General features: G+C 62.4%; 1 protein-coding gene across 5 annotated transcripts in view; it reads right to left on the reverse strand.

Annotated features, from left to right (window-relative positions):
• Window positions 1-403: 403 nt before the first annotated feature.
• Window positions 404-13,918, reverse strand: part of Sh3bp2 (SH3 domain binding protein 2) — a 33,869-nt gene continuing 20,354 nt past the window's right edge. For 4 of the 5 annotated variants that reach the window (XM_047566875.1, XM_047566877.1, XM_047566874.1 and 1 more), the window contains 12 exons: window positions 11,678-11,817; window positions 10,399-10,501; window positions 8,776-8,893; window positions 8,320-8,390; window positions 6,948-7,036; window positions 6,584-6,652; window positions 3,902-4,553; window positions 2,551-2,659; window positions 2,339-2,394; window positions 2,003-2,084; window positions 1,367-1,426; window positions 404-970 (listed from right to left, as the gene is read on the reverse strand). In XM_047566875.1, the coding sequence (XP_047422831.1) occupies window positions 833-970; window positions 1,367-1,426; window positions 2,003-2,084; window positions 2,339-2,394; window positions 2,551-2,659; window positions 3,902-4,553; window positions 6,584-6,652; window positions 6,948-7,036; window positions 8,320-8,390; window positions 8,776-8,893; window positions 10,399-10,501; window positions 11,678-11,813 (1,683 nt within the window). In that variant the 5' untranslated portion in view covers window positions 11,814-11,817 and the 3' untranslated portion in view covers window positions 404-832. Of the gene's footprint in view, window positions 971-1,366; window positions 1,427-2,002; window positions 2,085-2,338; window positions 2,395-2,550; window positions 2,660-3,901; window positions 4,554-6,583; window positions 6,653-6,947; window positions 7,037-8,319; window positions 8,391-8,775; window positions 8,894-10,398; window positions 10,502-11,677; window positions 11,818-13,681; window positions 13,882-13,918 lie in introns of those variants that run through there. The other variant, XM_047566873.1, reaches the window with a different exon arrangement.

Raw genomic sequence — 13,918 nt, forward strand, 5'->3', positions numbered from 1 at the left:
CGCAGTGGAGCAAGCCTGTAATCCCAGCAGCTCGGGAGGTGGAGGCAGGAGGATTACAAGTTCAAAGCAATTTAATGAGGTGCTAATCAACTCAGTGAGACCCTGTCTCTAAATAAAATACACAATAGGGCTGGAATTGTGGCTCAGTGGTCGACTGCCCCTGAGTTCAATTCCCAGAAACAAAAACAAAAACAGAAACAAAAAAGAAAAGAAAAAGAAACAGTGGAGACTCCAAGCCAAGACTGCCAGAGCTGGGTCCTGACCTGTGACCAACCATGCAGCCTGGCACGCTGCTCAATGACCTGTGTCTTAGCAGACAGGGAGACCATCTCTTAGCACTTCCAACCTGGACACAGGTAGGCAGTAAGCTGCTACCCACTCCTTCCCAATCAAGCCCTGGTCACCGAGGCAAAGATCATCTCTGATTTATTGGGAGGCAAGGGTCCCTCCTGGAGCCTGAGTTCTTACTGTTCCGGGGGAGTCCAGAGCCAGCCCTAGCCCCCACCACTGTCCCAGCCTTGCCTGGCTCCCAGCCCACTGCAGGATGGTGTGCTGTGGGCCCAGACTTCTAGTCCTTGAAGCCCAGATTCCTGGGAGGGAGGGAGAGGCTGTGTAGGCCTGAAGAGACACCCGAGTCCTCTGGAGCTGGGTCCCGGTCCAGCGCGGAACCCAGCTGCTGAGTGGGCCCGCCAGGTTTTACAAGGTGCCTGAGGCCCAGCCTCAAGCACAGCCCTCCCTCCAGCTCATCTTCCCACGCAGGTGAGGCTCCATCTGTGTGGTACGTGGCTGTGGCCCCTGGCTGCTTCACCTCGGTGGTCACGTGGGCCAGGTGTCACCTGGGCCCAGCATAGCCATATGGGTGTCGCAGCAGCAAGCTCTGGTGGCTGGGCAGCACATGGGTGTGGTAGTGCTCCACCATGCTGCCCACACTCAGGAACAGGACCTCGCCCTCCAGGTAGAACTTAGAGTCCTGTGGGGTGGAAGGCAGCAGGGTCAGTGGGGCCCAATCCCCCACGCTGAGCCCGTCTCCCCTGCCCCAAGCCCCAGATGTAAAACGAGGCAGTCAGCAGTAAGGTCAGGCCTGCTCCTGCTGCCCCATGTTCCCTGTTTATCTGCACATAAGGCTTGTGCTCCCCAAGTTCTGGCCACACTCACCCAACCACAAGGACCCATGTGGAGCCTGCACCCAGGGACCACAGGCGAGACCTGTGAATAAACCAGCCCCTCCAGGGTCCCTGGCCAGGAGAGAAGGGAGGCTGCACTGTGGGGAGGGAGGCTGATGATGCTGGCAGTCTCAGTTCCCCACAGCAGGGCACTGGTCAAGCCCTGGGGCCAGGGACCCTATCCCACCCTCAGAGCCCCTCACCTTCTCAAAGATGCGGTAGTTCCTCACTTTGTTAGAGGACTCATCCCACACAACCAGAACCTGCAGGACGGGAGAGTCAAGCAGATGTCTCACCAGAGGCTGCAGGTCCCACCCCGGGAGCGTGGCCAAGGCCTGGGTGCCAAAGCCCTTTGGAGTGAGATGGGAGGGGCTGCAGACACCCTGCCCGGCTGTGGTCACCTGAGCAGGCGCAGCAGGGGCTCCCCCTGCCCTCAGCCTGCCCTCAGCCACTGGTGCGAACTGAGCAGCAGAGGTACCCAGCCCACCGGGACCCAGCCCTCTGACACAGCGCGGCTCAGTGACATCATGAACCACACACTTGTGAGGCTCAGGCTGTGAGGAACCCCGCCATTCCCACCATCGGATGGCCTCCCCCACCCCTCCCGAATCCTGGCAGCCCAGCCCTCGCCTCAGAGCCCTGCTGGAAGCAGCTTTCATCACCTCCTGTCTTCAGAGGGCACCTAGTTCCAGAGCAAAGATGGAGGGTGCTGCTGGAGCCCTACGGAACTCAGCCAAGGTGCCGAGTAAAAGGCTGCTGTGGAGGCGATCTGTAAACTGAAATCCTGGTCCCAAGCAGCTGGGGGCAGAGTGCTAGAAGGTCCCCATGGTGCAGCCTACCTTCCCCGACTTGGTGGAAGAGTTCCGGATGCAGTACAGTCCGTCCTGAGGCTCTCCCCGGGGGCTTGTGGCCTTGAACAGCCTAAGATAGAACAGCACTGACCCTCCAGCCCCCCAACACTCGGCTTTCTGCCTCTTGCCACTCTGGGCCTCTGGTCCCAAGGGCAATGGCTGCCAAGAGGCTGGGAGAGCCAGTGGGAGGGGCCAAGCTGAGGGTCTCTCGGGTTTCCTGCTGCACCTGGGACCATGTGCTCGGTCCAAAAAGGTGAGGGAGGGGGACCAAGAAGCAGGGGACCAGCACCCCTCCCTGCAGGCACAAGAGGGCTTCACACTGACCTCTCCACTTCACAGGACTCCGTGGTGTTGACAAAGACCGAACTGGGCAGTGGCACCTAGAGAGGCCAACAGGAGTCCCCACAGGACTGAGTGACCCACACCCCACCTCTTCCCCAAACGGCTGCGGTCCAGGGCTCTGCAGGATCCTGTCCCCTCAGCCGAGACAGGCACCCAGCCTGCCCTCCCCGCATCCTCCCTCCGCTCAGTCTTGCCTTCTCATAGTCCTCGTCCGAGTCCTCCGCGCCTGCATCAACCTGTGAGGGTCGCCGTGGCTTTTCAAAGGAGAAGCTCCTGAAACTCTGCCCATCAGGGGGTGATCGCCTGGGATGGGGCAGGACAGGGAGGCCAGACCACATCACCCTCCGACCTGACTGGCTGCCGTCTGCTTCCCTCCACAGGAGGGCAGAGGGCAACATCAGAATCCATGGTATCCCAGCCCATGGCCATAAGGTCCAGGATAAGGCCCACAGAGGCCTGCGCTCACTGCCTAGGGTAGCCAGCACTGACTGTGGCCTGGAAGCCCCAGCAGGAAGTCAGGGTTCTGTGGGGGGCAGGAATCCCGGGCACTCGAGCTCAGATGTCCAGTGGACAAGTGTACCAGACGCTCTGCTGCTGGCCCTGGGACCATGGCCAGTCACACTTCTCAGAGCCACAGGGGAGTGGATAGATGCAGTCTGACCCCAAGGGAGGCTCACATTAAGAGCCCTGCACATGGGACAGGTGGTCAGGTGATCCTTCTCAGCCAAACCTCCAGGGTTTTAGGGGAACCAAGGAAGCCCCAAATGGCCTGAAGACCGTGAGGACATTCCAGGTCAGGCTGCTGGCTATGGGTAAGGCTGAGTCCTGGACGGTCACCCATAGCACTCTACAGACTTAGGTTTGGGCACAATGACTGACAGCTGAATATCTGTTCCTTTGTGGCCGATCGTGAGAGAATTGTGAGGGTGACAAGGGGTCTCCCAGGACCTTTCCCACCAGCAGCAGGGGTCTCAGAGATGCTGACACTCTTGAGGAGGGGCGGTCAGGGCACCCGGTGAGGCTCATTCCTTGCCTCCCAGGGCCTTCACCCACCAAATGAGGTACAAAGCCCACCATGGTCCAGACACCTTCAACCAGGGGCCACTGGTGTGGCTGAAGGCATGGGAGTGAGGGACACTGTGGGCCCTAGCACTATCCAGAGATAGGGAAGAGGCATTGCCAGCAGGCCTCCAGGCGACGTGGGGACGTGCTCCACATCTTCCAGGCATTTCCCAGTCAGGAAGGACACAAGGCAGCCCTGAGGGCCCTGGAAGCAGGAGGCACACCCACAACCCCAGGCAGGCTGTCTTCGGCCAGCATTGAGGGCTGTGGAAGCAGCTCCAACAGGCCTGCCTCCCCAAGGTCACACTGACCACGCCCGAGGCGGCTGCTGGCTCCAGGCCCACGGTCTAGCCTGGGTGGGCCAGTTGCAGGGGAGGCTGCTCCCTCTACACAGGCCTTCCTGCGCTGGCACCTGCCACGCAGGCTGGGTCAGGAGGGGTCCCAGCGGCTGTGAGGCGGTGGCGCCACTGCAACCAGACTCACTGGAGGTGGGGCAGCAGCGGTTTCTCCGGCTTGGGCAGCGCAGTGGACCGGGCAGTGGGCTCAGGCACGGGCAGCTTCAGCACAGGAGGCCTGGGAGCCACGGGGGGCACAAAGAGTCCAGGTTTGGCCGTCTCCCTCTGGGGGACCTCTTCAGCTATCTTCAGGAACTTGGGCTTGTTGGCAGGCACAGGCGGAGGCTCAGATGTGGGTGGCCCCCGGGGAGACAGGTGGAAGGACTTGAGCTTGTCACAGTTCCTGGAGGCGGCAGTGGACATGGTGGCAGAGCTGGAGGCAGGGCTGGCCCCATGGCCAGGGGTCCATGGTTCTGGGCTGGAGCTGGCACCCTCTTGGAAGCACGGTTTCCGGAGGCCAGGCCCAACAGACATGCTGCTCACTGGGGGGTCGCTCATCCTTCGGGAAGTGGCAGGCACCCTGAGGCCAGGTTCAGCCCACCTCGGGCCCAGTGGGTCCCTCTTAGTGTCTTCAGAAGCTGGATTAGCATCTGGGAGGCCACGCTTAGGTGGTGGGGGTGGCAGCAGGGGACTTGGGCTCTTGGAGGTGAAGGAGTGGGCACGGGGCAAGTCAGAGAAGGCTGGCTTCCTGGTCGTGGGCACTGGGGGTGGTGGGTAGGCCGGTGGGTGAGTCAGGGCATCTACAGAGCAAAGAGAAGCAGGTGAGTGCCACCTCTAGAGTTGAACCAATGCCACCATCTGCTGGCTGCACAGGGGCCAAGTGGGCTTGGGCAGCCCCACCCGAGGCCACCGCTCTAGAGCCTAGTGCCCAGCCCCTTCAGCCTCCCCTGGCCCTCCCCATCCACCCTCCATGTGGCAGGCAGGCAGGCTGGCTTCTCAACACTGGATGCCAAGAGTTCCAGAAGTGGAAGTGAGAGAGGAGCAAGGACAGCCAGGGAAGCCAGGCCTGAGAGGGGTGGACTTCACAACCACAGGAGAGCAGAACAGGCGTGGGGAGGCTACTGGGGGCAGATGGGTCTGTCTGACACGTGAAGGCTGCTGTGGGAAGTCCAGGGGTGTGGCTCATCCTGTGGGGACACCAGGGGTGCAAGTCCTGGATCAGGGCAGTGAGGCCTGAGCCCTGGAAGCTCCTTAGTCATGGGGTGGGTGTCCCTCCAGGGTGCGCACAGAAGCTGAGGGGCAGGAGGCACACCAGGCACCTGGAAGAGGGAGGCTGATGAGCAGGGGCGGGCACGGGCCAGGTGCACCAGGCAGTGCTGGGTGCTGGCCTGGGAAGGGGAGGCTGCAGGCTCTGGAAGGTCCTGAGGAGAGCATGGGGGAGGTCTGTGGAGTGGAGTCTGGAGGCTGGAGGGAGAGTGGGCCTGGAGCACACAGTAGGTCTGCAGGTAGCTCCCATGTGCTCCCCTGCAGTGCAGGATGGGACAAGAAAGCCTGTGAGTGGGAGGTGACCAAGGCAGATGGCCCAGGCCGGGGGCTGAAGGACTGCTAGAGCTGGCCCCAGAGGAGCAAGGAGAACACTGAGGGGACTCAGGGTCACAGAGGCCACTCACTGGAAGTCGAAGGGTGGAGGAGGAGTGTCATCCCAAGACAAAATGATGGACAAGGTTTGAGAGCAGAGGTTGGAGAAGAACCAGGGAGGGCCAAGGGGCAGAGTGTGAGGCGCAGGGGGCAGGTCAGAGGCACTGCCCCCGCCAGCCCTGCACGTCTCTCACCCACACACGTGACGGGCAGCAGCCCGTCTCCCCAGGAGCCAGGGTGCTTCAGGAGTGGGACGGGCATGGGCCACTGGTGACAGCCCGACCTGCAGCTGTGCTCCAGAGAACTGGCGACCAAGGGGCAATGGACCTCCCCTGGGCCCTCCCCTCCATGTCCTGGCCTTACTCTCAGCAGAAGCACCGCCAGCAGGACCCCTCCTGTCTCCAAACAGGCTCCACATTCCAGGCATTCCCAGTCAGGAAGGGCACAGCAGGGAGCCCACATGCCCAGAGCCCCAGGCAGGGCGGGTCTTAGGGCCAGGAGTGAGGGCTGTGGAAGCCAGGCCACCCCAGGCTCCACTTCACCTAAACTTGCAGTCCTCCTGCCTCAGCCTCCCCATCTTCCCTCCCACTCCATCCAGGGGCACCTGACCTGGGAGGTGGGAGGAGCAGGCAGTAGAGCTCTGAAACAGGCCATCACCCCCAGCACAGGTGCCACTGTGGTGCCAGCCCCTGTTCCCTACCCACCGGATCCCCAGGGCCCGCTCCCTACCAACCTCCCATTTCTCCCACTCATGAGATCCCCAGCCCCTGGCCCTACCCACCAGATCCCCAGACCCCTGCCAGATCCCCAGGCCCCCTCCCTACCCACCAGATCCCCAGGCCCCCTCCCTACCCACCAGATCCCCAGACCCCCTCCCTACCCACCAGATCCCCAGACCCCCTCCCTACCCACCAGATCCCCAGCCCCCCCCCCTACCCACCAGATCCCCAGACCCCCCACCAGATCCCCAGGCCTCCTCCCTACCCACCAAATCCCCAGGCCCCCTCCCTACCCACCAGATCCCCAGACCCCCCACCAGATCCCCAGACCCCCTCCCTACCCACCAGATCCCCAGGCCCCCTCCCTACCCACCAAATCCTCAGGCGCCCCCTACCCACCAGATCCCAGCCCTGCACCTACCCACCAGATCCCAGCCCTGCACCTACCCACCAGATCCCAGCCCTGCACCTACCCTCGGGCTTCACAGGCTCTGGGGAGTCGGGCTCCAGGTATGAGTCTTCCTCCTCCTCATGCTCGTAGTCTGTTTGTGGCAAACAGAGGGTGAGACTCACAGGACACACAGAACAGGGTGGCAGGGCCCGCTGCACCTCAGCTCAATGCCCCGATCATGGAAGCTGAGCACCCAGGAGGCAAGAGGGTGAGGACAGGCATCAGGATTTGAACCCAGAACCCAGGCCACTGTCATGCTGCAGGACAGGGAACAGGCACAGCTAAACATGCCTGCCTCTCCTCCACCTGAGGGGGGCCCTGGTCCCTTGTCAGCACTGGCAGCCAGGTGTGGAGAGCTGGAGGGGTGGGTGTGGGCCGGCCCTCACCTTCACTGTCCGTCGGGTATGGAGAAAGGCTGATGTCCACAGGCCGCTCCACCGCACCGTAGAAGCTGTCTGTGTCGGAGCTCGAGTCACTGAAACGCAGGGAGGGCGGCAGGGGCAGGTGGTGAGCCCCAGGCCTGGGGGTCCTTGGCCCTCACTCACTGTGACAGCTACACTCAGGAGCACTGTGACAGACACAGATGTGCACGTGCACACGGAGCCACCTGTGCAGAGACAGGGACAACAGGTGCACACACTCGGGGCAACACAGATGACACCGGCACACGTGTGCAGGCACAGTGCACAGACAGGCACAGACAGGCACAGACACACACAGACACGCACAGACACGCATAGACACGCACAGACAGGCACAGTCACGCACAGACACGCACAGACAGGCACAGACAGGCACAGACAGGCACAGTCACGCACAGACACGCACAGACAGGCACAGACACGCACAGACACGCACAGACACGCACAGACAGGCACAGACAGGCACAGACACGCACAGACAGGCACAGACATGCACAGACAGGCACAGTCACGCACAGACACGCACAGACAGGCACAGACACGCACAGACACGCACAGACAGGCACAGACACGCACAGACACGCACAGACAGGCACAGACATGCACAGACACGCACAGACACGCACAGACACGCACAGACAAGCACAGGACAGGTGGGGCTGGAGGCTGTGGGGGCACTACTACCCCTGCCCTGCCCGCTGTGTTTCCTGCCACCCTGGCTGGCTGGAGACCTGAGTGCCGGGCTGGTGCGTCTACCTGCTCCTGCTTACGGGGGCCTCAGTCAGCTCTGGGCTGAGCTGCTGCAGGGCACCCACCTGGGCTGAGGGCCAGAGCTCCAGGGTCAGGCAGGGACCAGCAGGGTAGCCTGGGAGGGCCTGTCCCTCTCTGAGCCTCAGCTGCCTTGACTGTGAAAGCAAAGGACAGTTTGTCTAAGGCCTCTGGAGAGTCCCTTGCTGCTTGCTGGGTCATCTCATGGGTGAGGGTGCTGTGACCAGGAGGGACTGAACCTTTCCTGGGAGATGCATTCTGCTCTCCCTCTGAGAAAGTTAAAGAGGGTATTGGGGGGCTGGGAACCCCAAGTTCTGCACTGTTGCAAATACTGTGATCCCCAAATGGGAGCTACCAACAGATGACAGAGCCAGACAGTGAGCTGGAGAGGACAGCAGGACCAGGGAAGACAGGTGCGCACTCCACATACACACAGTCCGGCTGGCACTGCCAGAGACACCTCTGAGGAACAGACCCCGGGTCAAACCCCCAGGGTCTGGAGAGGGACATGCACGTCAAACCCAGGAGCCCCAGGTACTGCCACCCACCTTCAGGCCCCTGGGCCCACCTGGTGTCCAGGGGCAGCTCCTTCTTCTCATGGAAGTGGCCAATCTCCCTGCGCAGCAAGGCCATCCAACTCTGCGGGTCAGCCGGAGTCAGTGGGCATGGTGCTGCCCAGCCCCCACTCACCCTCTTCCCCTCCCTGTCCCAGCTGCTCTGCAGTGACCACCAAGGTCAGGGGAGAGGGCCCCAGCTGCATGCAGCCCCGGCTGTGTGACTCAGGTGTGGCCTCCTCCTCTTGGGGTGGCAGTTGCCCCTCTGTCCACCGGCTCCTCCCCAGTGTGCACTCTTGGGGGGCCCAGCACCAGGCTCTGGGCAGCATCCACCCCGCTTCCCTTGCTCCAGGCACCTCTCCTTGGGGCCTGGACAAGATCATGTCAGCCTCCTGCCAAGAGGTGACAGGCGGCCAGAGCCCTGGAACCACGGAGCCTCATAAGCAGGTCCTGGCGGGTATCCCCATCACCTTGCGCTCCTCCTCGGAGGAGGCCGAGAAGAACCACGTGCGGTGCTTCTTGCTGATGTGGATGATCTTGAAGGGGAAGACGTTGTTGGATGTCGTCTCCTCAGCCGCCCGCATCACCCTAAGGGCACAGGGGTCACCACCTGGTCTCTTCACAGAGGTGGTCTCACCAGCCCATCCCTATGTGGGTCTGGGTCTGGCACCCAGCATCATGACCCAGGGACAGGGGTGGATCTGGACAGTCCCTGCCTGCCCGTGCTCCAGGCAGAAGACCTAGATGCTCTGGGCAGATGGCAGAGGTGGATATGAGTGGGCAGCTGAGTCCACGAGGGCCTCAGGGAGAGCAGCATGTGGGCTCAGAGGTGAGGTCACATCATCCCACTGTCTACCGAGGTCATCTCCCACCTCTGCCTCATGTGGTGCCTGGGCTGCCTGCTGAAGGCCCTCAGGGGCTCTGGCCAGCCCCACGCTGCCTGCTGCCCAGCAGCAGCCCACATACATTCTGGGGAGTGGCTCATGTCATAGCTGCTCTGCAGCCCACTGCCCAGGCAGGCTGTGGGCCATGCACAGTGATCCCAAAGTCAACCCTGAGGAAGTCCTGCACCAGAATGCCTGACCGGAGTCTCTCAGGCCCAGCTGGCCTGATGGGTGTGGCCACTCCCTGGGGCACAGCTGCACCCAGCACTGGGACACAGCAGTGAACTGGCTGGCACATGGTGTCTGAGGGAAGAGAGTGACTCCCCGGGGAACTCCAGAGCTCTGATCACAGGGTCTGCCTTCTGCCCTGGGCCCTGGGTGGACAGGGGCCTGGTGCTAGACTGGCTGGTTGGAAGTTGGGGCCTAGAGTAACTATTAGAGCAAGTCCTCAAGGACCCCAATGACCCGTGGTCGCTCACAGGCCTCTTAACTGAGAGGTGAAAGAGACCAATGCTGCAGGACGCTGCGCAGCGCGATCCCTGGGCCCAGAGCTCCAGAGCCAGCCCTTGAACACTGCTTCATGGTCCCAAGGCTATGGCGTGGATGCAGGTGGGGCTAACAGGCCCACGCTCCAGCATGCCCCAGCTTACCAGAAGGCTTGGGGGCAGGGTCCACCTGCCCACTAGTCTGGAAGCCCTCAAGGGCAGGCTCATGGCCACTTGCTGGATGGAGCTAGCCCATGGCACATGTTTTCCCAAGGAGACCCAGCAGAACTGGCCCCCAGCCTGGGAGGACCCTGGAGCCAGGAAGTCTGGACAGGGCCTGTGTTTAGGACAGGGCCTGAGCTGGCTGGACTCTGAGTAACCTGGGAAGAGCTGAGGGTTGGGTGGGTGAAGGGGCAGGGTTGTGAGGGAAGCAGAGGTCACTGGGAAGTGACTTAACTGGACTGCGAGGCCCTTGAGACCTGACCCTGAAGCCCCAGGAAACCTCAGTAAAGACCTCACCCCAGGCTCCAGCAAAGGCCTGGGGCACACTGGCAGGGCCAGGCCTGGTGGAGGCTGGATACAGCAGAAGGGAAGAGATGGAGGCCGTCTTGGGAGACCAGGGGTCTGCTCAGGAGGGATGAGGGCTGGCTCCAAGCCGATCTCTGCCAGGTGGTCTGCGAGGGGATGCAGCTAGAGGCCGGGCAGTGGGCAGGTGGGCACTCACCGGTTGTAGCCACTCAGAGAGAAGGCGCCTTGCGGGGAGGCAGACGTGCTGCTCTTGAAGTAGTAGATGCAGCGCTTGTGGATGATGACAAAACGCAGGGGCCCTGGGGCAGAGGATGGCGTCACCAGGGCTGCCAGGCCAACCCCACTCGGGGGACCTCAGGCCTGCTTGCCTCGGGGCCAGCCTCAAGCCTCAGAGAACTGCTGAGGGGAAGGGCGGGACACCAGCTGGGCTGCTCCCCTGCTCAGGGGTCCACAAGGGGCCAAATGTGGGCAAATGGTGGGGCATGCTGGCCAGTCCCAGGGCAAGCCTGGCCACACAGGAGGGGTAGATTCAGGGGCCAGAGGCCCAGAGAGGCCACAACGACCTTGCTGGGTACTGCAGGGCTGCAGGAGGCTCCCTGCACCCCAGCTGGTGGAGTGAGGACAGCAGGGGTGAGAGCAGCAGACAGCCACTGGGGTGGACTGTCCTCCAGATGGGCAAAGCCCCAAGCTCCGCCACCCGGGTCTGGGCGGAGGCCAGTTAGAGTTTCTCCTTGGAGGATCCCTATGCAAAGAGGTACCAGTCTAATCAGTGCCCACCCAGAAATGACAGTCCCACCTGGCACATCTCAGCCAGACAGCCCAGGAGCAGGGAGTTCTTGGCAGAGGGCACTGCTGGAGCAAAGGCATGGAAGGCCCATGGTGAATCAGAGGGACAGGCAAGGCCCGGGTTCCCTCTGCCTTCAGTGCCTCGCCATTTGTGCATCTCCCAGTTCAGAGGCTCCCTCCCTCTCCCAGATTACTGTCCCCAGGTGCTAGAACCTGGGTCTCACGCAGCTTCAGAAGCCCAGCTCCCAGCTGGCTCCTGACCTGGCACATGAATTGGCCATGTGCTGAATGATCAACCAATATCCTGAACATTCACAGAAAAGACAACGGCAGCACCCAGGGCCAGTCCTACCAGGCCACCCTGAAGCCACCCATCTCTGGATGCAGACTGAAGCTCCCGTGGCCAGCTGGTCAGCACTGTGCACCAAAGGCTATCCTCTTTGACCAGTTGTACCACCCTGGACTTTGTCAAGTTCTGGGGGCTGGGGAGGCTGGCCTCAGGTCCCCTAGGGATGCTGACCATCAGAGAAGGAAGAGAAACAGCAGAGGACCCAGGACATAAGGCAGCAAAGGTTCAGAGAGGGTGTGTGCTTTCCTAAGGAGACCCAGGAGAGCAGTGGAGAAATAGGACCAGGGCCAGTTCTGCCCACAAGTCCTCCCTTTGTGGTTCCCACTGCCAAAGGACTCACATTTGAGCAGCTGCAGCTGGGTGCCACCCTTCTTGTGCAGGTAGCCAGCCTTGGCGACACCACCGGGCATGGTCAACAGGTTCTGGGCACCTATGGCCTTCATGGGGACAGGCCAGTGCATCTCCTCAGCCGCCATGAAGCTGGAATCAAAGAGGAAGAGACAGTCACAGGCAGGGATGGGGAATGTCTTAGCTGGGACATTCATCAGGACACTGCCACGCGCCAAGAGGCAGCATGGGAGGTCAAGGCAGTGACAGATCAGGAAGCCCCTTTCCTGAAGGCCCCAGCATTCCAGTAGTGACCCTGGGGCAAAGGGTCATGTGGTCTACCTGCTCAGCCCCACCTGGCCCTTTGGCCACAACCCCAGGATGCTGAGAACTGTGTTCCTTATCACTGATTCACTGGGCACATATCTGCTGAGTGCACAACTTCTTGATGGCTGGAGTATAGTGATGAATGAACTCAGGAAGTCCCAGCCCAGGTAAGTCAGGCCTTATACTGTGGGGACGCCCAGTCCCAATGCCAGGTGAGCCTATAGACAGGAAGTCAGGAAGACAGGAAGTCAGGAGTGGCTTCCTGGAGGAAGTGGCACTGGGTTCACAACCTGAAAGTGGAAGTTAAAGAGGTACAGGGGCTGGGCTAGACCCTGCATACCCTCTCCTCCAGTTCTGACCCTCAGTGGGGAAGAGGTAAGATGCCCCTGGATGTCCATTCTCAGTCACTTTTTTCCATCCCTTTCCAAGCATCAGTGAAGGAGACAGCAGAGAGCCCCCAGTGCCAACAACTGGTCTGGCATCCTGGCTGGGCCTACTGGGGGATTCCCAGGCCTCAGCTGCTGGGCTCTAAAATGAGAGGAAAGTAGCCTAACCTGTCCCACAGCATACCCTGGCCAGCAGTGGCTGGGAACCACTGGTAGGCTCACTCGGCCTGGGCATCACTCGTCTTCCCTGTCTGAGCCTCAGAGGGACCACACTGCACACTGTCGCGGGGGATCTGGCCCACTAAACCCTACATCCCAGGCCCTGGCCTGGGCCCCTGCCCCTACTCCAGCCCCTAACTTGGCCTCCAGCCGTCCCCCTGGATCTGGCCAGGCTGCTGCACATTTCTGGCTTTTGTCTGCAATGACTTTCCCCACTACCCACATGGAGAAATCCCTTGTGGCTGTCCTTCAGGGCCAACAGCAGGGGTTTCTCTCCTGTGAGGTAACCAAGTGCCCTGTCAAGTCTGACGTCCCCCAACCCTGCCCTGTTTTGTCTGTGCCCACCCTGGGCCAGCTCTGGCTTCAGGCCTTGGGGGAGCTGGATGGGAGCAGGCATGTGGCCAGGGTCCTATGAGCCCAAGCGGGGGCAGCCAGGGTCAGACCCAGAGGCCAAGGTCAACTGGGCCCACTGCCACTACAGCTCCAACCCCAAATACATACATAAGAAAAGCACTGTCCACTCCATCAAGAGTGCAAAGGAAGTCACCACCCCGAGGACCCAGGATGCCTTTGATGGCCTCTGCTGCTGTCCCCCATGGCTCCATCTGCAGAGTGCCCACCCTGGAAGGGGAGGGGGACCCTGGAGGTCCCGGCCATCCAGCTGTCCCCCATGGCTCCCAAGCCCTCGGCGCGGGAAGGCAGGATTGAGGTCTGGGCAGCTGGTACCCAAACGGGGAGGTTTGGAACAAAGCCGCGGCCACACCCCCGCTCTGCCCTGCCCTGCCCTGCCCGCGGGCCCTCAGAGCCCGGCCTTGGGGAGGGAGGTGGGCGCCCGGTGCTCACGCCCACCCGGGAGGGGGTGCCGCGCACCTGCGCCCCGCCGAGCCCGCGGCCCCCAGGCCCACCCTGCCGACCGGCCCACGCCCGCCTTTGTTCCCGGGGACGCGCGCCGCGCCCGGGGCTCCCGGAACTCGGGGTCCCGGGTCGTGGTCCAGAGGCTTGGCGCCCGGGCTTGGGGACTCGGGGTTCCGAGGCTCGAGGCCCAGAGTCCGGGTCCGCGGATGGGATCCGGGCTCAGTACTCACGGCGTCCACGCGGCGGGCACCGCCGGCTTCCGGGGGGCGGCCAGCCCCCGCCTCCCCTGCGCGCAGCGACACGGCCCAGGGCCGGGGACCCCGGCGACCCCGGCGACCGCCTCGTCCCCAGCCCCCGCCTCCCGCCGGCCCCAGCTCCGCGGCCGGGGCCCCGCGCCCGCCATGCTCGCCGCGCCCCAGGCCCAGGCGGCCGCCGGCTCCTCCCCTCGCGGACGGGGCGGGTCGCGG

The sequence above is a fragment of the Sciurus carolinensis genome, chromosome 10 (assembly GCF_902686445.1).
Source record: "Sciurus carolinensis chromosome 10, mSciCar1.2, whole genome shotgun sequence".
NCBI lineage: Eukaryota > Metazoa > Chordata > Mammalia > Rodentia > Sciuridae > Sciurus > Sciurus carolinensis.